We start from the raw sequence: 24,758 nt of genomic DNA on the forward strand, positions 1-24,758 counted from the left end.
TCATATAGTTGATGGAACAATGTGTGAATATATTCTAATTGGGCTTATTATTCCACTCACTTTTGGAACTTCAAAGTGAGTCACGAATAACAAATCACCCAGCATTTTGTATGCAATACATTATGTGGACAATGAACTATGATGGTTACTTTCTCCCAAACCACAAATTTACTTACTTATGATAAAGAAGGTGGGAAGCTCCCACACAGGATTTTAAGTCCTGGGTTAGTATCTCAGTACTGGTCAGAATTTGTATACATCACTATTACTTTTCTTCCCCAAAGGGTGGTATACAAACATGCCTAATTTAACTCTGACTTTGTTCCACTGTGGTGGCTCAGCAGGAACCATTTGAAAATGTTTGTTCAAGTGAAGTATGTTACACACACAACATCCATTCTCCTCCCATCTCTCTTCTGATTCTTTATGGACAATCTCTAGCCTCATTCTGATTCATTTACTCAGACTCATAAAGAGATAATTCAACGAACATTTTACTTTTTGTTTCCTATAAACATGTATCTCTTGAACCAATATGAAGCAGTTTTGTTTTTATCTATCTAAATCTCTGACACCCATTCCCTCTGGGAACCCCTATCAAGGGGTGTCTATGGCAAAAGAGGCTCCACTTATCCCTGTACTTATATGCCATCTAAATCTCTGACACCCATTCCCTCTGGGAACCCCTATCAAGGGGTGTCTATGGCAAAAGAGGCTCCACTTATCCCTGTACTTATATGCCTCCCTTGAAAACACCATGCCATGCATTCTTTCTCTGTTTCTCTCCCTCCAGCATTCCTCCACCCTATTTGCCCATGTCAAAGGTTGTCTTCCACTCACATCAACTCCTTTAATTGTACTATCATAAACTCCTTGTAAAATTCCAGTCTTGCATTCTTTCCACATGCCCAACCACCTCAAAGTATTACGTTTCACCCACTCTACCACTCCACAATTAATTCTCTTTGCATTCTTGCCATATTACATCTCTCATACACCCTTTTATTTATTTCTTCATTCTATAGTCATAATACATGCTCTTCTCAAATAGCTCATTTCCACAGCCTGGCTTCTTGACTTCATTCCATGTCCATGTCTCAGCTGCATGGGTCAGGGTTGGAAGGACTATGCTGTCTTTTAATCATCTCTTCACTTCCATACTTACACCTCTACCCTTCATTATTCTATTAAGGGACCCAAAGACTCTTCTACCCTGTACTGCTCTCTCCCTTATCTCTCCTTCCAGCACCCAGATACTTAAATTCCTTCACTTCTCTCTCTCTCTCTCTCTCTCTCTCTCTCTCTCTCTCTCTCTCTCTCTCTCTCTCTCTCTCTCTCTCCCCTATATCCACAGCACAATTTAGTACACTTTCTTCTTTCTCTCTATAAGGTTTTACAAAATCTATACTTGCACTCCATTTCCTTTCAAACACCATGACTTTACCTTTACTTGTGTTTACCTTCAATATACGCCTGCATCATAAAACACACTTACAACCCTCTGCAACTCCTTTTCACACTCCACAAACAACACAGTATCATCTGCAAACAGGCTTGCCACTAGCCACCATATTTCACCACCACACTCCATCTCTGCACACCTCTTCCCTTGTTTTTCTTTCATCTCTCTTATCACTCCATCCATATATATATATATATATCAAAAAGCCACAGTGGCATCACACAGCCCTGCCTCACACCTACATGTATCCCAAAACTTTTGGTCAGCTCTCCATCCGCTCTTACACATGCATTTGCTCCTTCATAGAAGGCTTTTACACCATACAACAGTTGTCTCCCTATACCATATATCCTTAGCACATCCCACAAAGCATTCCACTCGACTGTCATATGCTTTCTCCAAACCCAGAAAAGCTGCATAGAACTTCTTATCTTTCACTAAATACTTTTCCACGGTCACTTTTACTATAAAAATCTGACCCATACATTCCATACCTTTCCTAAAACTCCCTTGCTCTTCACTTATCCTGCATTCAGTCACTTCCATCACTCTGACAATTAATATTCTTGCATACACTTTTCCTGGTATACTTAACAGACTTATTTCCCAATAACGACTACATACATCCTTCGCACCTGATCCTTTGAATAAAGGAACAACAACAGCTTTCTTCCAATCCTCAGGCACAACCTTGTTTCCATGCAAATTACATATAAGATGCATCCACTCTGATTATCACACTTTCTCCTTCATACTTCAGCATTTCAGCCATAATCCTATCAACTCCAAGTGCCTTTCCTACCCTCAGCCTCATTATTGCCCTTGCTATAGCACCTGCACTTGTATCCTCTTCCATCCCTCCTCCATACCTATGAATGTAGCAATTGCTGTCTCTCCTTCTCCCACATTCATCAGTTTTGCAAATTAATCTTTCCATCTTCCTCTCACTTCCTCCTTTTGATTTAGCAGTTCCTCTTCCTTACATCTCATATCAACATTTCACTGTTACATCCACCTCTTTCCTTTTTCACCTCCTTCCAGTATAGTTTCTCATTAAACCAAAACTTTTCACTAAACTTTCTTTCAAAATCTTCATCTACTCTTTCTTTGTTTTCCTCTATCAGCTTCTTAACATTCAGCTTACATATTTTGTATTCTTCCCTCCTTTGCTGAACTTCCACTGGTACATTCCTACTGAGCAATCTACCACATGCCTTTTCCTTCTATTTCACAGCATTTCTAATTACTTCTGTCCACCATGCTTTGCCCTTTTTATTCCTGTAACTCACTATCTTGTATCTAATTAATGATTCTACAACCTTTACTAGTATTTCTCCAAACATTTTGAACACCTCATTCACACATGACTGCATTTCTATATTCACTGCATTTCCATCTAAGCTTTCAGTTACTTTGCTTTCATAACCACCCCCCCTGTATTTCTCATGATTCATCTTCTCACTTGCCAACACTTTTACCTCTCTATTCTTCCTTACACCATACCTCCACTTCTCCCTGATTCTCATGTCCACAAGAACCGTGAACTGGCAAGTCTCCAAAGAATCCTCATGACTCTAGCATCCAGCACAGCCTTTCTCAATCTTTCATCCACTGTCACATAGTCAATCATAGCCTTTTGTTCCACCCTTCCATCATTCCTCATCCATGTATATCTCTGGATCATCTTGTGCTGAAAAAGGTGTTTGCAAGGAATAAACCTCTCTCAGCACAAATATCCACAAGATTGCTTCCATTCTCATTTACTCCAGACATTCCCCATTTACCAACTATCTCACCAATTCCACTACATCCCACTTTTGCATTCATATTACCCAATACAACTATATTTCTCTCATTCTCAAAAACCATTTTTACAGATATTCAATTTCCTCCAGAAAAGCTTCATTTCATTCTTACCTCATACAGTCTCCACATCCAAAGGTACACACACACACCCAGTATTTTGTATGCAATACATTATGCGGACATTCAGTCCGCATTCATATTACCCAATACAACTACATTTCTCTCATTCTCAAAAACCATTTTTCCATTTTTACAGTCATTCAATTTCCTCCAGAAAAGCTTCATTTCATTCTTACCTCATACAGTCTCCACATCCAAAGGTACATATACACACCCAGTATTTTGTATGCAATACATTATGCGGACAATGAACTATGATGGTCGTTTTCTCTAAAACCACAAATTTACGCACTGATGATAGAGAAGGTGGAAAGCTCCCACACAGGATTTTAAGTCCTGGTTTAATATCTCAGTACTGGTCAGAATTTGTATACACCACTTTTATTACTTTTCTCTCTCCCCCCCCCCCAGGGTGGTATACAAACATGCCTAATTTAACTCTGGCTTTGTTCTACTGTGGTGGCTCAGTGGAAACCCTTTGAAAATGTTTGTTCAAAAGATGTGGAATGTGTCACACACACAACACCCATTCTCATCCCATTTCTCTTCTGATTCTTTATGGACAATCTCTAGCCTCATTTTGATCCATTTAATTGGGCTCATAAAGAGATCATTCAACAAACATTTCACTATTTGTTTCCTAGAAACATGTATCTCTTGAAACTATGTGAAACAGTTTTGTTTCTGTCTGTTGACAGTGATCCAGATTTGGTATTGGCTTCAATCTTAATGCCTAAAGTCATAATATGTGCCTGTTGTTCTAAGGCCATACATTGGGGACATTCAGCAGGTGATGAACAACTCTGAACCTACTCCTGTAACAGTACCTATGACAGATATGTCCCTCTGGGTAAGTGGCCAGCCAAGAGGACACTGGAGCAGTGTCATTTCATTCCTGTCTACAACATATTCAATTCTTTGATTTACTTTGATTAGAATTATCAGTTTAATTCATCATAAATCTTCTCATAAGATAATAACATCAATTCCCATTAAAGTCACTAGTTTTATGTCTAATATGGATTCAAATTTTGTACAAGTGGTTCTGGGTGCAAGTTAACCAAGGTACACTTTAGCTTTCCCATGTTAATCTATAGTCAAGTATTGATAAGTTCTCTCCAGTTACCTGGGTAAACATGTAAATAGCATTTATGTTCAGTCTGTTTTAGGTTCATGTACCTATGTTAAAATACATACTTATAAAAGTAAAATTCTACTGTCATCCAGTGTGATCATTTCCACCTTACTTAGGTATAAAGTTTGAAGGGTATACTAAATCTGATGTTAGCAAACCAAGAGTCTTCTTGGAGCCAAAGGAAATTCACATCCAAACAAAGATGTGAGTGATGACTAGGTAAAGTCATGACCAATGAGTACGATAATCCAAAAGATCCCTGTTGACACGATAACAGTTTAAAGTGTAAAAATTTTTCAATATGTTTCATGATTCACTGCCAAGCAATTCCTATCTTCTCAATTAGTTTTCTCTGATAGTAATCAATCACACATGTTTCCTGGTGACCTTATTATCACTATCAACTATGCATCTGCTGTGCAACAAGTGTTTTGATAAGACAACCTCTTTTTAATAATGTAACTCTAGGGTCATATGATTGTATTTGGAATGTTCTGCTTAATTTTGTTAATATTCTCTCCAAGGATTTTGTTCTGAAGGTAATGGAATAATTCAAAGATAACCATTTTGCCTCTGGAAATTTTATGAGTCACTTCCATTTACCCTTTATGCCATGTATTCTCTGCTCCTGTCTCATTTATTCTAAGGACCATTTTTCCAATCTTTTTCATTTATTCTAAGGACAATTTTTCCAATCTTTTCTCAATTTCTTTTTTCATTGTCAGCCTTTCTGCCTCCCTCCCTCTCCTTTCCTCAACTTGCTCTACTTGTTCTTCGTATGTCGCCATTATGTTACCTCTCACAGGTGCAACAGAGTCACCCACGCAACATGGGACTCAAGCTCTTCACTCATCTCTCCATCTCTCTCATACACAGTATCACTTCAGCTACACACTAGTGTCTCTACTCAGTCCCTTCACTTCTGGTTCCTTCTCAGTCTATACTTATGACTAAGTGAATAACAGATATCTGTTATGCCTTTCTCCACTGACTTTACTTACAACCACCAAATTCACAGAAAGTTTTACTTACAGTGTAGTTTTTCCTCCTCCAGACATACGAGCATTCACTTGCTCTTTCAGATACCATCTATTGTAACCCTAAACTTACAGTCATAGTCCCAATTATTTGAACACTCAATTATTCCATTTTCTTCCTGTCATCTTCCCCCATACAAAACTTAGGAATGTTGAAGGGATGTCTGAACCCAAACTATATCCTCTGTATCAGGACTGTTGGCATCCTTTTTTTTTTTTTTTTTTTTTTGCCGCTGTCTCCCACGTTTGCGAGGTAGCGCAAGGAAACAGACGAAAGAAATGGCCCAACCCACCCCCATACACATGTATATACATACGTCCACACACGCAAATATACATACCTACACAGCTTTCCAGACGCTTCACATGCCCTGATTCAATCCACTGACAGCACGTCAACCCCGGTATACCACATCGATCCAATTCACTCTATTCCTTGCCCTCCTTTCACCCTCCTGCATGTTCAGGCCCCGATCACACAAAATCTTTTTCACTCCATCTTTCCACCTCCAATTTGGTCTCCCACTTCTCGTTCCCTCCACCTCCGACACATATATCCTCTTGGTCAATCTTTCCTCACTCATTCTCTCCATGTGCCCAAGCCATTTCAAAACATCCTCTTCTGCTCTCTCAACCACGCTCTTTTTATTTCCACACATCTCTCTTACCCTTACGTTACTCACTCGATCAAACCACCTCACACCACACATTGTCCTCAAACATCTCATTTCCAGCACATCCACCCTCCTGCGCACAACTCTATCCATAGCCCACGCCTCGCAACCATACAACATTGTTGGAACCACTATTCCTTCAAACATACCCATTTTTGCTTTCCGAGATAATGTTCTCGACTTCCACACATTCTTCAAGGCTTCCAGGATTTTCGCCCCCATCCCCCACCCTATGATCCACTTCCGCTTCCATGGTTCCATCCGCTGCCAGATCCACTCCCAGATATCTACAACAGTTTACTTCCTCCAGTTTTTCTCCATTCAAACTTACCTCCCAATTGACTTGACCCTCAACCCTACTGTACCTAATTACCTTGCTCTTATTCACATTTACTCTTAACTTTCTTCTTTCACACACTTTACCAAACTCAGTCACCAGCTTCTGCAGTTTCTCACATGAATCAGCCACCAGCACTGTATCATCAGCGAACAACAACTGACTCACTTCCCAAGCTCTCTCATCCCCAACAGACTTCATACTTGCCCCTCTTTCCAAAACTCTTGCATTCACCTCCCTAACAACCCCATCCATAAACAAATTAAACAACCATGGAGACATCACACACCCCTGCCGCAAACCTACATTCACTGAGAACCAATCACTTTCCTCTCTTCCTACACGTACACATGCCTTACATCCTCGATAAAAACTTTTCACTTCTTCTAACAACTTGCCTCCCACACCATATATTCTTGATACCTTCCACAGAGCATCTCTATCTGTTAGTTCAAATTAAGGTACTGGGCTTCATTATATTTCTTTACAACAAAATCAAATCTAACCTCAATATTTTTTTTTCATGTTGGAGGCTCCAGTCACAGACAATAGTCCACATCATGCTGAGCCTTAATTGATATACAGAGAGGTTAATGAAAGGGAAAAAGAAGAAAAAAGGGGCAAGTCCTTATGAAAACTGGAGGAAGTGAAAAACCTGTCTTTTGGAACATGCCAGGTCATAGTTATTGAGAAAATATGAGAGGATAGAGAGTTCCAAAGCTTTGAGGTGTAAGGATAGAAAAGGTTATCAAAATGGCCCATCCTTGAATCGCTAATGGCCACACAGTAATCATGTGATGCAGGGAGGTGCCGAGTATTGCATGGTGTAGCTAGTGGTAGAGGTACACAAGCAGCCAGCTCTTGGGAGCAAAAACCTACATATACACCAACAGAAAGAGGGAAGTGAACCAACATTGCAGCATAAGGGAAGTTAGTCAAGTTCTGACATTAGCCTGGGAGTGTTTAAAAGTCTGCCCAGTTCTGACTCAACTCTATCAAGGAAGAATGCAGGATTTGTCTTCAAAATTTTTCTTAAATTACAATACTTATTTTTCATTTTTTCTCTCTGTTGCCCCCTTTCACTCAAGATCTGAACCCAATCGTAACCCCTAATAATGACTAGATCCAAAGACACAAGAAACCCTCACCTTATCTGCCCATACCATCTCAGATTTTTGTATCTACTTTTATAATAAATCCTGTAATGGATGTTTTTAGTCGTTGAGCTTTTGTTCTTGTGCTAATCCATATCTACTATCTCCCTCTTCTGAATACCATGGTCTTTGCACATCTCTCATTTGTGATACACTTCTTTTGCACCTCACTGTAAGTTTTCTTCGTACCTGTTCTGCTACAGTTACACCTTTTGTCATTACTTTTCATATCTGCACTCATGTTCAATTTCCATCCCCTACGATATTCTTATTGATCCCATACAACAAATTATTTCTCAAAATTTTGATATTACTCAAAAGATCTGTCAACAGAACAATCATTTAACTTCCAGACCTGCTTGGACAGACATCAACTCCCAGTCCAACCTGCAGGAGGAACCCAGGTTTCCAGTTATACCTGCAAGATACCTCCTAGCTTCCAGTCCTTTTCACAGGATAATTCCTAGTTTCCAGGTCTGCCTACAAGAGAGATCTGCTTCCAGGACAAATCCTGTCAGCAGAATATATTACTTACTGTTCAGTCTTGTAGGATAGATTCTCACGTCCAGAGTTGCTTACTATACAAATTGCAATTTACGATTCTGGCTGCAGGATAGATACTGGCCATCACTTCTGCACGCATGGCAGAGCCTTGCCTTCAATTCTTCCTGCAGGGAAGATCCTGCCTTACAGTCTTTACCATTAACATCAGTGCATCAGCTTCCCATATCCCTAACGTTTTACATCCTTGTAACACATATAAAAGTCACAGGAGCAATGTCTTTCTTCGTCTTCAGCCAAATCATTCTAATTCAGGTCCTATATACTGCTTTAATGGCATTCTTTTTTCCACGAAAAATTGCTGTCTTAACCTGCTTTCATACCATCACATGATATATATTTTACACAGAATTATCTTTTTTTTCAAGATGCAAAATGCTGTACACATATACTTCCTTTTACCAACAATCTTTACACCAGTCCATCTCCTGTTAAAAAACAGAACAGTTTGCGTGTATACAGCACTTGTCACAATCAAGCAAAGTCTGCCAAAGCCACTGAAACAGAAGCAAAGTGTACAGCAAGATCATGGTAAATGCATTACAGGTAATCCTCTTCAAAGATTTTCAGTGACATTTACTGTAAACCACAAGTACATTCTGCACTTAATCACTTACTACATGACGCATTGTTGATTTTAGTAACCTGCATATACCAAGTAGTTAATCAAGCTACAAGCATCATCTACCATCAAGGTATGATTTGCGACATAAACAAATTTCAGCTGCTACTTGTATGATGATCTAAGGTGAATAGACCAACAATGTCAGTAACCAAACGCTAGAATACTGTGAGTAAAGAACAACTATAGTAACTTTTACTCTAAAGTTACATCACAGCTGTAAACAGCCAATAAAGCAATCATGGATCCAAAGTTACATTACAGATGAGGGTGGACATTAATCGAGGTTCTGCAGCTGCAACTCGGGCTCCTCATTTGAGTCCTCTGAGGAGTCGTAAGCATCATCTGATCGTCTGTTTTTTCTGTAAGATCGCAAACGTTGTGCATAGCTATTAATGGTGTAGGTCTCAGGCGGTGTGTATGGGTAACAGTGGGGCAACTGAATATTCAGAGATGCTGGTGAAAAATGTCTATGGCAAAGAGCTAATATGCGAGGAAAGGGAGATGAAGATGAATTAACGTGTTTTGTCAAAAAAAAAAGGACTACAGAAACGGTAGAACTAGTCAGTTTTCAATGTCTAACAACATTACTAAGTCTGACGACACCAAAGTGAGGTTTAAAATAATAATGACCTATCTCACTACTGAGCTACAGTCTGTATATCTTGCATACTAAATATAACAAGACTTACCCCAGGAAGACCTGCATCAACGGTGCTATGAGACAAACACATCAATGCAGGGGATGATAAAAAATTTGGCAAAAAGTTGTTCTCATTCTAATGATACTGATCAGCCGAGGCTTTGGGATGACAAATGAAAGAAATATACATCTTTTCCTAACGTGATGTCATTCAGTGTATTTTACAGATTATCACAAATGAATGAGTCCTGGATGATTACACTTGATCTTTAAGTGATCATTCCTATGGCAGTTTCTTTGCTGCATATCTAAGATAACATCTGAGACAAGTATACATACCTTGATGTTTTCTAGTCAATGAAAATCAGTGCTTACCTCCAGTCCTCCACCTTCATTTACCAGTGTGTCATCAGTGGGGTCCTCCCCTTCACAGTATGTGTTATCAGACAATAAGAATTTCAGAAAAAGGGGAGGACTGAAACCAGGTGGCGTGGGTTCAGGTATACTGATGAATATTTTACATCTCTTTTACATTACATCCAGCAGCTGTGGTCTCTGATATTACAATACCATGACCATCATTCACAAGCAATCATAGTTCAAAAAGATATCAAAATACGGGGTCTTACCTTCAACAGTTCCTTATGGTTATGTTCTTGGGGAGGCATGCTTGAAGCCTTCACCACTATAGTCTTCATGTACTTTTGCAAGTTTCCCGAATAATGTACCAAGCTCTCATGTTTACTGCTTCACTCTATCCTGTTGCCTTAACTGAGGTGTTGCTATGAAGGTCCTGCATGCCATCAACTCACATACCCTGATGTTGGCATCCTCTCCACTCACATAATTTTACATATCTGAATTATCTCACTTTTCATTCAAGTGCCTAACCCTGATAATCATGCACAGTTTCATCATGCGTCATTCTGTTTTGCTAATTCTTCATAAAAAAAAAACTCCTACCACCACTAAAGTCACCATGTTTCACTGGCATATATACTGGGCATTGAATGTACCATCCCTTCCAACAAACTTTTCAAAACAGCATTTCCCCCCCCTTTTATTACCAACTTATTATAGCTTCATCATTCTGCCAGTCTTACACCACATTCTTTGATAAGCCAGTTTCCTTCCTGAGTGTGCTACCCAGTAATCTGTATCTTCCTTCCATCCCACCATATCTTATTTCCAATTTCTGTCTTTTCAGACAATGGCACTGTGCTAGTATTACTTCTTCTCCAGCAGAATTCTTAACTCCTGGTCCCTCCAAAGATTTTTTTCCCCAACTCCATACTACTTTTAATCCAAAGCAAAATGTATCTTGCTACTTCTAGGTGGGGTTGGTGGTGGTAGTGGAGCGTGGCTATGGTGAGGGGGTTTGATGAGCGAGATTCACAGAAACCCACAAAAGGATTATCAAAACTTCTTTTGGGTATTTATGGTCAAAGTGACCAAAAGTACTACTGAGTACAGTATGCTGGCCCTCAAACACAATCAACTTTAACACAAACACTTTTAACAGTTGAGAGGACTATATGCCGGTTTATGACATGATCCATCTCGAATTTTTCTTGGCGTCAAAAGAGTTACTGCTCAATATCACTGAAGCATGTATGAAAATGAGATTCATCAATATTACTAAACACTGTGATTCATTAGCAAGTTGGGATCAGACACTGAGTGAGATTACAAACCCTTGTTAAGACTAACTTGGCTCAAAGTTTCCCGCTGAGCTGAGAACTGGTACAATGTCTTCCCTCACCCAATTAGTTAAACTTCCGAAAAATAGTTTGTAAGATTAAATGATCCGGAAGAAAGGTTTAATATGTATGTCTGGTAGTATGTTATACGTACACGATACTACTTCGTCTTCACATTACACCTCGGGAAAGTTAGTATGAATATTAAGTTCTACTGGCAACCAACACTGGCAAAGACACATCGCCAATGGATGTGAGAACATAAACGGAAAATATGACTGAATGTGAACTTAACATACATGGACATTATGACTGGATATGAACATAACAAAATTGTGAATCTGATCAGCGGATCAGTAAAGGAGTACTGTCAGATGTACTCGAGAAGTTAATCGGTTTATCGAAGTTGTAACTGAACCAAAGCTCAGGGTCTGCCGGAGTACATATATATGCGAAAGCATGCTGGATGAATACCTCAGAACTGCACATTAGAAGATATGTCAATGCATGACCACACACACACACACACACTCACACACACACACACACACACATATATATATATATATATATATATATATATATATATATATATATATATATATATTTTTTTTTTTTTTTTTTTGTCGCTGTCTCCCGCGTTTGCGAGGTAGCGCAAGGAAACAGACGAAAGAAATGGCCCAACTCACCCCCATACACATATATATACATACGTCCACACACGCAAAATATACATACCTACACAGCTTTCCATGGTTTACCCCAGACGCTTCACATGCCCCGATTCAATCCACTGACATCACGTCAACCCCGGTATACCACATCGCTCCAATTCACTCTATTCCTTGCCCTCCTTTCAACCTCCTGCATGTTCAGGCCCCGATCACACAAAATCTTTTTTACTCCATCTTTCCACCTCCAATTTGGTCTCCCTCTTCTCCTCGTTCCCTCCACCTCCGACACATATATCCTCTTGGTCAATCTTTCCTCACTCATTCTCTCCATGTGCCCAAACCATTTCAAAACACCCTCTTCTGCTCTCTCAACCACGCTCTTTTTATTTCCACACATCTCTCTTACCCTTACGTTACTTACTCGATCAAACCACCTCACACCACACATTGTCCTCAAACATCTCATTTCCAGCACATCCATCCTCCTGCGCACAACTCTATCCATAGCCCACGCCTCGCAACCATACAACATTGTTGGAACCACTATTCCTTCAAACATACCCATTTTTGCTTTCCGAGATAATGTTCTCGACTTCCACACATTCTTCAAAGTTCCCAGAATTTTCGCCCCCTCCCCCACCCTATGATCCACTTCCGCTTCCATGGTTCCATCCACTGCCAGATCCACTCCCAGATATCTAAATATATATATATATATATATATATATATATATATATATATATATATATATATATATATATATATATATATTTATCTATTATTTATTATACTTTGTCGCTGTCTCCCGCGTTTGCGAGGTGGCGCAAGGAAACAGACGAAAGAAATGGCCCAACCCCCCCCCCCATACACATGTATATACATACGTCCACACACGCAAATATACATACCTACACAGCTTTCCATGGTTTACCCCAGACGCTTCACATGCCTTGATTCAATCCACTGACAGCACGTCAACCCCGGTATACCACATCGCTCCAATTCACTCTATTCCTTGCCCTCCTTTCACCCTCCTGCATGTTCAGGCCCCGATCACACAAAATCTTTTTCACTCCATCTTTCCACCTCCAATTTGGTCTTCCTCTTCTCGTTCCCTCCACCTCCGACACATATATCCTCTTGGTCAATCTTTCCTCACTCATTCTCTCCATGTGCCCAAACCACTTCAAAACACCCTCTTCTGCTCTCTCAACCACGCTCTTTTTATTTCCACACATCTCTCTTACCCTTACGTTACTCACTCGATCAAACCACCTCACACCACACACTGTCCTCAAACATCTCATTTCCAGCACATCCATCCTCCTGCGCACAACTATATCCATACATACATATTTATTACACTTTGACGCTGTCTCCCGCGTTAGCGAGGTAGCGCAAGGAAACAGGAAAGAATGGCCCAGCCCACCCACATACACATGTACGTTGGAAAGGATCACAATTTTGCGCGTGATCAAGATATACCTATGAGTGGACTTATAGGAACACATGTACGTATATACATAAACTCTCACACACGCACATATACATACCAATACATTTCAACGTATACATACATATGCATACACAGACATATGTCAATTTTTCCTCACTCATTCTCTCTATGTGACCAAACCATTTCAATACACCCTCTTCTGCTCTCTCAACCACACTCTTTTTATTACCTCACATCTCTCTTACCCTATTATTACTTACCCGATCAAACCACCTCACGCCAAATATGGTCCCCAAACATCTCATTTCCAACACATCCACCCCCTTCCGCACAACCCTATCTATCGCCCATGCTTCACAACCATATAACATTGTTGGAATCACTATTTCTTCAAACATAACCATTTTTGCTCTCCTAGACAACGTTCTAGTCTTCCAAAGATTCTTCAACGCTCACAGCACCTTTGACCCCTCCCTCACCCTGTGACACTTCCGCTTGAAGACATGGTTCCATCCGCTGCCAAACCCACTCCCAGATATCTAAAACACTTCACTTCCTTCAGTTTTTCTCCATTCAAACTTACCTCCCAATTTCCTTGTCCCTCAACCCTAGTGAACCTAATAACCTTGCTCTTATTCATATTTACTCAGCTTTCTTCTGTCACACACTTTACCAAACTCAATCACCAATTTCTGCAATTTCTCACACGATTCAGCCACCAGCGTTGTATCATCAGCCCTCTCATCCACAACAGAATGGCATACTTGCCCCTCTCTCCAAAATTCTTGCATTCACCTCCCTAACAACCCCATCCATAAACACGTCAAACAACTATGGAGACATCACACACCCCTGCCGCAAACAGACATTCACTGGGAACCAATCACTTTCCTTTCTTCATACTCGTACACATGCCTTACGTCCTCGATAAAAAAAATTTCACTGCTTCTAGCAACTTAACTCCCACACCATACGCCTTCTCCAGATCCATAAATGCTACATACAAATCCATTTGTTTTTCTAAGTATTTCTCACACCTGATATATATATATATATATATATATATATATATATATATATATATATATATATATATATATATTATTTATATTCATTATACTTAACCGCCGTGTCCCGCGTTAGCGAGGTAGCGCAAGGAAACAGACGAGGAATGGCCCAACTCACACACCCACATACAAATGCATATACATAAACGCCCACACATGCACATGTATATACATATACATTTCAACGTATACAGGCATATAAATGCACGGACATTACATATATACACATGTACACACTTGCTGCCTCAATCTATTCCCGTTGCCACCCCGTCACACACGTAATAGCACCCCACTGGTAATGTGAGCCCGATGGAGTTTGACTGGTGTAGACCCTGTTGCTCTTGGATGCGAGATGAAGTGTATTTGATTACTTGTAATCGAATAGTTATTTCTGAATTAAGGGCAACCACAGCCTACCGGTTAGCGTTGCTGACTATCACACGGAAGGTCCTGGGCTCGGGTCTGGCTATTGGAGGTAATATATATATATATATATATATATATATATATATATATATATATATATATATATATATATATATATATATATATAAACTTATGATTATTTTGCGGCGCTAGTTATTGGAAGATGAAGTTTAGAAAATACGTTTGTATTACACCATCAAATTCACGCACGCAGGACTAGGTGGACACTAATCTTTCACAGAATGGAGAGGGCGTGAATATGATCATATTGATTACCTAGTAATAAACGATACACTGCCTGACATGATCTTGAATTTGTATCACTGTCACTTCCGCTTCACCATAACCAAACACTAATCTCCACTTTTACAAATATTTTCCATATGCACCAGCTCAATGGACGATGACGTAAGGCGGGAAACAAATGTCATATGAATACTTATTAACTTCTATGAAGGCACATTCAATCGATACTTGTTTTTGAGCAATAAATGCCTTCCATGTTAACCTAAAAGTACACATTTTCTGAAAATGTAGATGAGCCATATGCAGTATAACTACGCATAAACGTAAATAGGTGTCAACGACTGTTGCATCATCTAGGGCCAACTCATATTTTTTTCACGCATCTTCGTCCTAGAAGCACAAAACTGGGATATAAAAAACTTTCAACTACCTATCTGGAAATCTTTCCAGGCAAAAGACGAGAAACTGCCATAAAAAGGTTAAACAGCGAAAAGGTCGAGTCAGGAGTTGGGAAATATACATAACATAATCCCACAACTTCGTCCACTCCACAGGGAACCAAATCAGTTCTTACTTGCCTAACATGTGTGTGTGTGTGTGTGTGTGTGTGTGTGTGTGTGTGTGTTTACCGGACTCGCTTATATGAGGTTTCATCGAGTGAAAAGTCACGTTTGGCGGGGTTTCAAAGAACTTGCTTCAGAGGGTTCTATCTTGTCTCTGCTACTGAGAGCAGCGCAGGCTTTGAAGCTGCAGGAGTCCTATGAAAAGGGGTGTGTATATATATATATATATATATATATATATATATATATATATATATATATATATATATATATATATACTTCTTGTACACACGCTGACACATACATACATACCTTTTAAGAGTGTCTGATCATCTGTAGACATGTGTGCGCGTCACAGCAAAAGACTTTGGTCACTTTCCAGAACTAGATACAGCACCTTCCAGTAGACTTACTTCAAGAAGGCGCGCCAAGCCTGCTGGATGGTTTTCGCCGCCGAGTCCATCTTCTTCCAGCGTCGGGTTGAAGAGACAATCTCCAGCTCCTTGCGTGTTGGGAACTGCTTCTTAAACTTCTCCTCCATCTGCATCTTGAGCTGAGGGGGGAACTAGGAAACTTTGAGCGTTAGTCGGCGGTATGGCTCGCCCGAAGGTGCTCAGTGCAGACACTGCAGGCGGCCGTGCAGGTGAGAGGGCTGAGGGCGGGCGCGTACGCCTCACACACAGAAGTGGAGGAGACAGACGAGGAGACGGACAGACATGTCAGTGATATCCAAGGCTGATCGAGGACTGGATGGGATATGTCAATAATCTCCAGGGCTTATATTAGGATGACATAGGATACGTAATATGGTCATCTGAGAGGGTCTTTCTTTAGAGAATATAACACATCAACGTTTACTGGGGAAAACACAAGGATTGGACTGGACAAATAAAGGCACCGAGGCCACAGACAAGACTGAGTGGAGTTTGTAACCTCTGGCTAAGAATATCCGAGGTCTTGGATATAAGTCTGTGCAAAGACCTCACCAGAAGTACATGGAACATATGAAATATTTATCAGGGTGCAACAGGGGTTGAAGACATGAGCGATCATAAAGGTATATGACCTGAATAAAACAGGTTTATTTTCTTTTTGATTATGTTTACATGGATGCCAAGGGACATTAGCAAACAATCTTGACATGCATTGAGAGGATTTATCTATTATTATTATTATCATTATTATTATTATTACTATCATTATCATATTATCATTATCATATTATTATTATATTTGTTTCATTATAATTACTGTATAACCAATATTAGTAGTGATAGTACTGATTGTTATTACACCTTAACCTATTATTATCATCGTTTTCATTACTAGTAAATATAATTATTAGTTATTATCATCATTATAATCATTATTAGTTCAAACAATGCTTTATTATATAAGTGCTTACGAAAAATCATTGGTTGAACAACTTAATTGTGGATCTTTTCCTTGAACCATTACTGAAAACAGACACTGTTAGAGTGGAGCAGCTTAGGTGTCGTCATATACCTTGTACTGTGACGAGAACATCAAACAACGTGTCTTGTATTGGTTTCCATTCCTTATCACAGAAACATCCATATATGACGACATGTTCAAGTACCATCTGGACTCGAGACATCACCAAATTCATGAAGAATAACAGCAAATCTGGAAGTCTGGTATTATGGTTTTACACATCCAGTCTCTCGATAAGCTTAAACAATTTATTTTCCCAAGGAATGACCGGACCAGCAGAAGTATGTGCAGATGTGATTTTTGAAATAAAACTGCTTACAGGCAGAGATGCACGTGACGAATTAAGATAGAAAAAAAAGGACGTTATTTCAGTACTGAAGAAGACAATAGGGTGGCATGGCTACCATACGCCCCGTGACCTTGTGCATATAAGATGTGCTTGGAACATTTGGCTAGGTTGAAAATACTTGTGAGAAGCAGAAAATATACATTTCTTTTTCAAATACAGAAGTAGCTACAACTTTCGTCACATGGAGTAAAGGAATTTGAGATGTACAGTTAGACCTTGGGAAAGAACTGCATGTGGTTTACTGGTATCTCTCTGTCTAAGGCAGCATCATAATCTATGTATGACTCCCAAACAGACGAAATTAAAGATTGTGCTTGATCATCTTCTGCAACAATGCATCATAATGATATCATCTTCAAATAAATCACAACAATATTCAGCAACCATCCAAGAGAAGACACAGCAGCAGCAGCAGCAGCGCCAGCAGCGGCAGCACCAACAACCAAGAAGCACAAACATACAAACAAACAAACACAGACAGACAGACAAACAAACAAACATGTGACATGGCTACAAGACACAAACATTAATCTTGGATTTTACACTTTCGTCTTTATTTCATCTAAATCGTTAAGGAGCATTCCATAAAATCCAAGAACTCAAAAAAAAGCATAACAGTGATAGCAGTGCATGCAATTGGTGGCCATATTCGACGATGCTCTCAAAGCCAAACTGACGATCAGATACTTGTAAATATTAATCAGACTCAAGATTATTATCATTACGAGCTCAGAATGCAGCCAGCAATACACAGTGTCAACAAGTGCTACGCTACTCTACAGAACACTCAGTATGCCTAAGTCAGTGCACAGGAGCAGATTTGAATTACACTAACATCAAATCTAAACATGTAAGGAGGGTCAGAGGGGTGGGGGAGGGGGGTTTAAGCCTGCAGTGTTGCTTATCAATATTCATTAGCTAGCATTTATAATACAGCTGTAACAAACCTGATTGGTGAGGATCTGTAATATGTCCTATTGTCTTCTAATACTTTATGAATTATGATGAATCCATTAGAGATTCTGTGAATTATAATGGATAAGAGAGGGCAAATTTACACAGACAGTCAGGATAGGATGAAAGGATTGTTAAAATGACAGTGATCTCCGTCTTACTTTGGTACTAGAGAGAGAGAGGCAAGTTAATTAAACCGGGAAGTTCATCTTGTTTACTGGGTTCGCGGGTGAAAGATATGGAATGTAAAACAAGACTTTTCACCACTGGAAGCCTATGTCTCTTGTCAGAGACTCACGCTGGACTCGAGATATCATAATATGAGCTGAATGTACAGGAAACCCTCCCTTTATCGAGGAATGCTTGACGCTAACAAGCATCTTCAGTCTCAGCTGCTAAAATGCTGAAACGACATCGAGAATAAGAGTGAAATACGTTCAAGGTCACTTGCAACAAGCGCGAGCGTTACTGTCTGACCCCTGATGGTGAGGTGCACGAGGAAAACTAACTTCCATCACTATATAATGCAGAGAGAGGATGTAGTCACGGGCAACGCTTTCATAATTTACCTAGTCTCATATTGGAACGAAAACTACTCGAGGGGCTATGTCAGTACTATCACTGAAGGTCAATTGTGTTTTCCAGAGACGCTCTCCCCTTGTGGAGGGACAAATTTTCTAACAGTGATGTATTTCCCGAATCAGTAAATGTGTGTGTGTGCATCTGTGTGTGTGTGTGTGTGTGTGTGTGTGTGTGTGTGTGTGTGTGTGTGTGTGTGATAGTTTTGTAGTATTTGTCCAACACTTCATGTGACAAAATATTAATTACCACTTTTCTGCTCTTCATGCCAGTATACGCCGATTAGAAAAGGGCTTCTTTTCATATATTCCTTTGTCGGTATGTAGCTGGAAGCATGTCTTACCATTCTTCTTAATACTAGCATTAGCACACGAACAAAACTGTGCTCCAGTCAAGGCCATCTCGGATGAAAGGACAAATAAAGAGTAAGAGGAAAGTTATGAAGAGATTAATCTGAGCTGTGCTAGATCGCTCGTACACCTAACTCCGAGAGGGAGGAATGGTTACAGGAAGAGGTTACGGCTGCCTGAGGAAGGAAGGAAGGAAGGAAGGAAGGAAGGAAGGAAGGAGGTATCATTGGTCACTCCTCGTGTGGCTGGCCTCCACACACAAGTTATGGGATGCAGTAGGAAGTCGTGTGTTGTGCGACCAGTGGTGGAAATAATACTCATAGAATAGGAGAGAGAGAGAGAGAGAGAGAGAGAGAGAGAGAGAGAGAGAGAGAGAGAGAGAGAGAGAGAGAGAGAGAGAGAGAGAGAGAGAAGCGGCATCAAGGCGGGTGGAAACGGATGGATGAAGAAAAGTGACATCCAGAAAGTTAATGGGATGAGAACCCAGGATTTGTGAAAATTCTGTATCTTTTTGTAAGAGTGGAGGTTATGGTTATGGCCAGAGTGTTTACGTTACTGCGGGACTGAATTGTGGCGTTCGTTGTCTAACAGTGGGGAAATAAGTGGCGTTTAGAAAGATATTGAGGAATTGCATTATTGCTGTGCGAAAACACAATAAGTATCACTGTGAGGTTGAAGTACGTGAAGCAGAACCATCGTCGTGAGAGTAAACAGGTTATAGGCTGAAGAAAGATCATTTATGGAGAAAGAAAGAGTGTAAGCAACAGGACAGAAGTGGGACACCGTTGTTGACTGATAAAAGGGAAAAATTGCTCCATGAAAGCCTAGCTGTGAAGTGACCACTAACGAAGTCTAGAAAGCAAAGACTTATGCCACAGCCTGTCAGAGGAGGAAAGTCTAATTGCAGAAGTTGTAGGAGAAACTTTGGTCAAAATCCAGAAAGATTTATGTGTGGAGGAAGTACACTGTTTTCATGAAAGAGTTTTTGACTCTATCAATATCAACTTTGCAATTATTCTGAACACGAAATATGGTGGGATGAAATTCTGAAAAGGGGAAGAATTTCAAAAAATGTGCTATGTCCATTATGTGACAATCAACGAGGAGGAGGTGGAACAATAGCAGAAGGAAGACTAGTACAGAAGATGGAAGAAAAGAAAAGGAACGAAAGATGGGGAAGGAACAGGAAATGAATGGTAAGGAAGAAGAGAATGTAGACGGTGGAAAATTTTCCATTCGTCCAACGGTATGACAGAGAAAAATGGGTGTTTACAAAATGAGGGCTGGGGCTCTGAAATGGTATAAAAATGTATGAAAAATGGTTGTAGAAGGTATTGCTAAGGAAGTATAGACACAACATAAATATGGAAAATGGGAAAAGGGGACTCGAATGAAGTGAGAGATTAACTGACGGGCCTGCGAGCGAGATGGGTTAAGTTAGCATACAGGTGTGTTTGCAGTATACTGGCGGGAGACTGGACTGGATACCTTCGTAGGTAACCGGAGACATATCGAACTGAATGATCTACAGTGTTTTCCTATCTGTAAATAAATAGATATATTAACCGCTGTTCTATTTCCCAATTAACTCAAATTACTGGCTTCTATGGTCTATGGTATTCTATCAACATATCACGGGGAAAAAATTAAAATGTTCTATTTTTGAGGTGTTCACCTCACCATCAGCAGACTTTCATGGACGAAATCTAGGGTTTTCAATAGTAGCTTCAAACTGGGGTGGGTTGGAGTCCAGACGTGAACGTGGCAAATATAACTGTTTTCGAGGTTATAACTGTTGCTCAGCATCCTAGAGAATCACTGTAGGATGTAATCCTTATAACTTCCCCTCCATGCTAGAGAGGAAGGCATATATTAATCTGGTCAGTGTCTGCTATGTGAAATTCTTCACGCGGACGGAAAACACCTGAACATGACCTACTCCGCCAACTTTTGGCAACTGCATGTCACAAGGGAAATGGCCCAAAAAAAACCAATGGTTTAAGAGTATACTGGTGGCTAACAAACATCCCTTCTTCCATATATCTGATCAAGTGGAGGATTTACTGTAACAAGTTATCGAGTGTGATCAATCTGCCTGAGACTTAGTCGTTTTTTTGATAGCAATGCATTCCAAAATGATGCCATAAGAGATGAGTAAGCCAAAAGATTCGGCGCTGGTCTTGTTTAAGCGGGCACTGATGGACAGAGGCTGGTCATCTGGTATTCTAAACAAGCACTTGAGTGGGCATCTGACGGGTGTGTCTAGATACAGAATTACCTCCCAAGACGAGAACTCATCACCGGGCCTCTGCTAACGATGAGTTTTTATGAATGTGAACCATAATGACGGTGAACTATAATGATGGAAAGTTCCTTACTTATTTAGAATATGATATTAATGATGAAGTTAATGACCTGTATCTCACAAGTCTGTTTATAACCAATGGATCAACTAATGTCCTGGCGACTCTGACTGCCTGATGACTGATAACGTTCTGGGGACTCTCACTGCCTGATGGTGTTCTGGGGACTTTCACTGCCTGATGATGTTCAGGGAACTCTCACTGACTGATGATGTTCAGGGGACTTATACTGCCTGATGACTCATGATGTTCTCGGGACTTTCACTGCCTGATGATTTTCTGGGAACTTTCACTGCATGATAAGTGATCATGTTCTGGGGACTCTCACTGGGTGATGATTAATGATGCTCTGGGGACTTTCACCGGTTGATGACTGAAAATGTTCTGGGGACTTTCACTGGATGATGACTGATAATGTTCTGGGGACTCTCATTGGCTGATGACTGATAATGTTCTGGGGATTCTCACTGCCTGATGACTCATGATGTTCTGGGGACTCTCATTGGCTGATGACTGATAATGTTCTGGGGACTCTCACTGCCTGATGACTCATGATGTTCTGGGGACTCTCACTGCCTGATGACTCATGATGTTATGGGGACTCTCACTGCCTGATGACTCATGATGTTCTGGGGACTCTCATTGGCTGATGACTGATAATGTTCTGGGGACTCTCACTGCCTGATGACTCATGATGTTCTGGGGACTCTCATTGGCTGATGACTGATAATGTTCTGGGGACTCTCACTGCCTGATGACTCATGATGTTCTGGGGACTCTCATTGGCTGATGACTGATAATGTTCTGGGGACTCTCACTGCCTGATGACTCATGATGTTCTGGGGACTCTCATTGGCTGATGACTGATAATGTTCTGGGGACTCTCACTGCCTGATGACTCATGATGTTATGGGGACTCTCACTGCCTGATGACTCATGATGTTCTGGGGACTCTCATTGGTTGATGATTGATAATGTTCTGGGGACTTTCACTGCCTGATGACTGATAATGTTCTGGGGACTTTCACTGGATGATGACTGATAATGTTCTGGGGACTTTCACTGGTTGATGACTGATAATGTTCTGGGGACTTTCACTGGATGATGACTGATAATGTTCTGGGGACTTTCACTGGATGATGACTAATGATGTTCTGGGGACTCTCATTGGCTGATGACTGATAATGTTCTGGGGACTCTCACTGCCTGATGACTCATGATGTTCTGGGGACTCTCATTGGTTGATGATTGATAATGTTCTGGGGACTTTCACTGGTTGATGACTGATAATGTTCTGGGGACTTTCACTGGATGATGACTGATAATGTTCTGGGGACTTTCACTGGATGATGACTAATGATGTTCTGGGGACTCTCATTGGCTGATGACTGATAATGTTCTGGGGACTCTCATTGGCTGATGACTGATAATGTTCTGGGGACTCTCACTGCCTGATGACTCATGATGTTCTGGGGACTCTCATTGGTTGATGATTGATAATGTTCTGGGGACTCTCACTGCCTGATGACTCATGATGTTCTGGGGACTCTCATTGGTTGATGATTGATAATGTTACAGGGACTCTCTCGCCGTTTTCTTTTGGCAGACAGTGGGCAGTCGTCAGTGATGATTCCTCTCTAACAAGAACATACAAGAATATGACGTATGCTTGAAAAACCTGCACTAACCTACCACACACGGACCTCCTCCATAGGAAGGATTCGAACCTCGACCACAAGTGTAAAACAGACAAAAATGGTAACCACTCAGAAACCAGTACCCATGACAGAGACAGCTGTTCTCTATGGGTACTGGTGGATGACTGGCTACCACTCTTGCTTCTCTATCATGGGTACTGGTGGATGATTGGCTACCACTCCTAGTTCTCTACCATAGGTACTGGTGGATGATTGGCTACCACTCTTGCTTCTCTATCATGGGTACTGGTGGATGATTGGCTACCACTCTTGCTTCTCTATCATGGGTACTGGAGGATGATTGGCTACAACTCTTGCTTCTCTATCATGGGTACTGGAGGATGATTGGCTACCACTCTTGCTTCTCTATCATGGGTACTGGTGGATGATTGGCTACCACTCCAAGTTCTCTATCATAGGTACTGGCGGATGGTTGGCTACCACTCTTGGTTCTCAATCATGGGTACTGGTGGATGATTGGCTACTGTTCCTGTTTTTCACGCAAGAACTAGTGCCAGGTATCGTTGTATATGATGATAATGGTAGATAATGAGTGTATATGTTGTGCTAGTGATACCAAAGTATGAACCTGTTAACCTATATCGTGTACCAGTGTTGCACGGATGACCTATCATTCTCTTCTGTTTCTAGACACACCCTACACTCGATTGCCTCTTCTATATTCTTGTTTGTATATAATAATCTGAACACTTGTAATGGAGATTCAGATCATGACAGTAATGGTTGAGAAAATGTGAATTTTCTACCAAGACAAGAACCCAAGTCAAGTTATAGAATACAGACAATAAAATGCTACTTTCAGGTAATCTAAGGGAAGGGAAGCACAGAGGAGGAATGTGTGAGCTAATCAGAGCAGATGAATGAGCCAGGGGAGCGCTTATCAAAAAATGACAGACGGGGGTTAAGCAAGGAGTACGATGGTTAGCCGTTCCTATATGCATGTTAGTATATACTAATTAATGTACATCGTAATGTCTGTTATTGTCACAACAGAAATATGACATCTAACTCCATTTCAGCCACTCACTAATGATAACCATTTGGGAATCATCTACCAAAATCTTAATGTCAATCTTGGTTATGGAGTCATATTATGAAACGGAATTCCATCAGTACTGAAGACAACACTTGAGTATCCGAATATACGTAGACTATAACCATCTCATAAATTTTTGAAAATGTTATCCAATATGACTCCATTTATTTTTTTCATTAATTAGCACTAAAAAAAAATCGTTGATGTTAAAAACAACTGTTCTGTTCTCAGAATTTACATTTCATACTCATTTATCTATTTATAAATACA

General features: G+C 40.3%; 1 protein-coding gene across 8 annotated transcripts in view; it reads right to left on the reverse strand.

Moving 5' to 3' along the window:
* The window catches only part of LOC139766161 (sodium channel protein 1 brain-like), a 940,735-nt gene that overhangs the window by 152,359 nt on the left and 763,618 nt on the right, over positions 1-24,758 (reverse strand). For 6 of the 8 annotated variants that reach the window (XM_071694434.1, XM_071694479.1, XM_071694461.1 and 3 more), the window contains one exon: positions 16,098-16,249. In XM_071694434.1, the coding sequence (XP_071550535.1) occupies positions 16,098-16,249 (152 nt within the window). Of the gene's footprint in view, positions 1-16,093; positions 16,250-24,758 lie in introns of those variants that run through there. The other 2 variants (XM_071694448.1, XM_071694487.1) reach the window with 2 other exon arrangements.

Source organism: Panulirus ornatus, chromosome 4, assembly GCF_036320965.1.
Source record: "Panulirus ornatus isolate Po-2019 chromosome 4, ASM3632096v1, whole genome shotgun sequence".
NCBI lineage: Eukaryota > Metazoa > Arthropoda > Malacostraca > Decapoda > Palinuridae > Panulirus > Panulirus ornatus.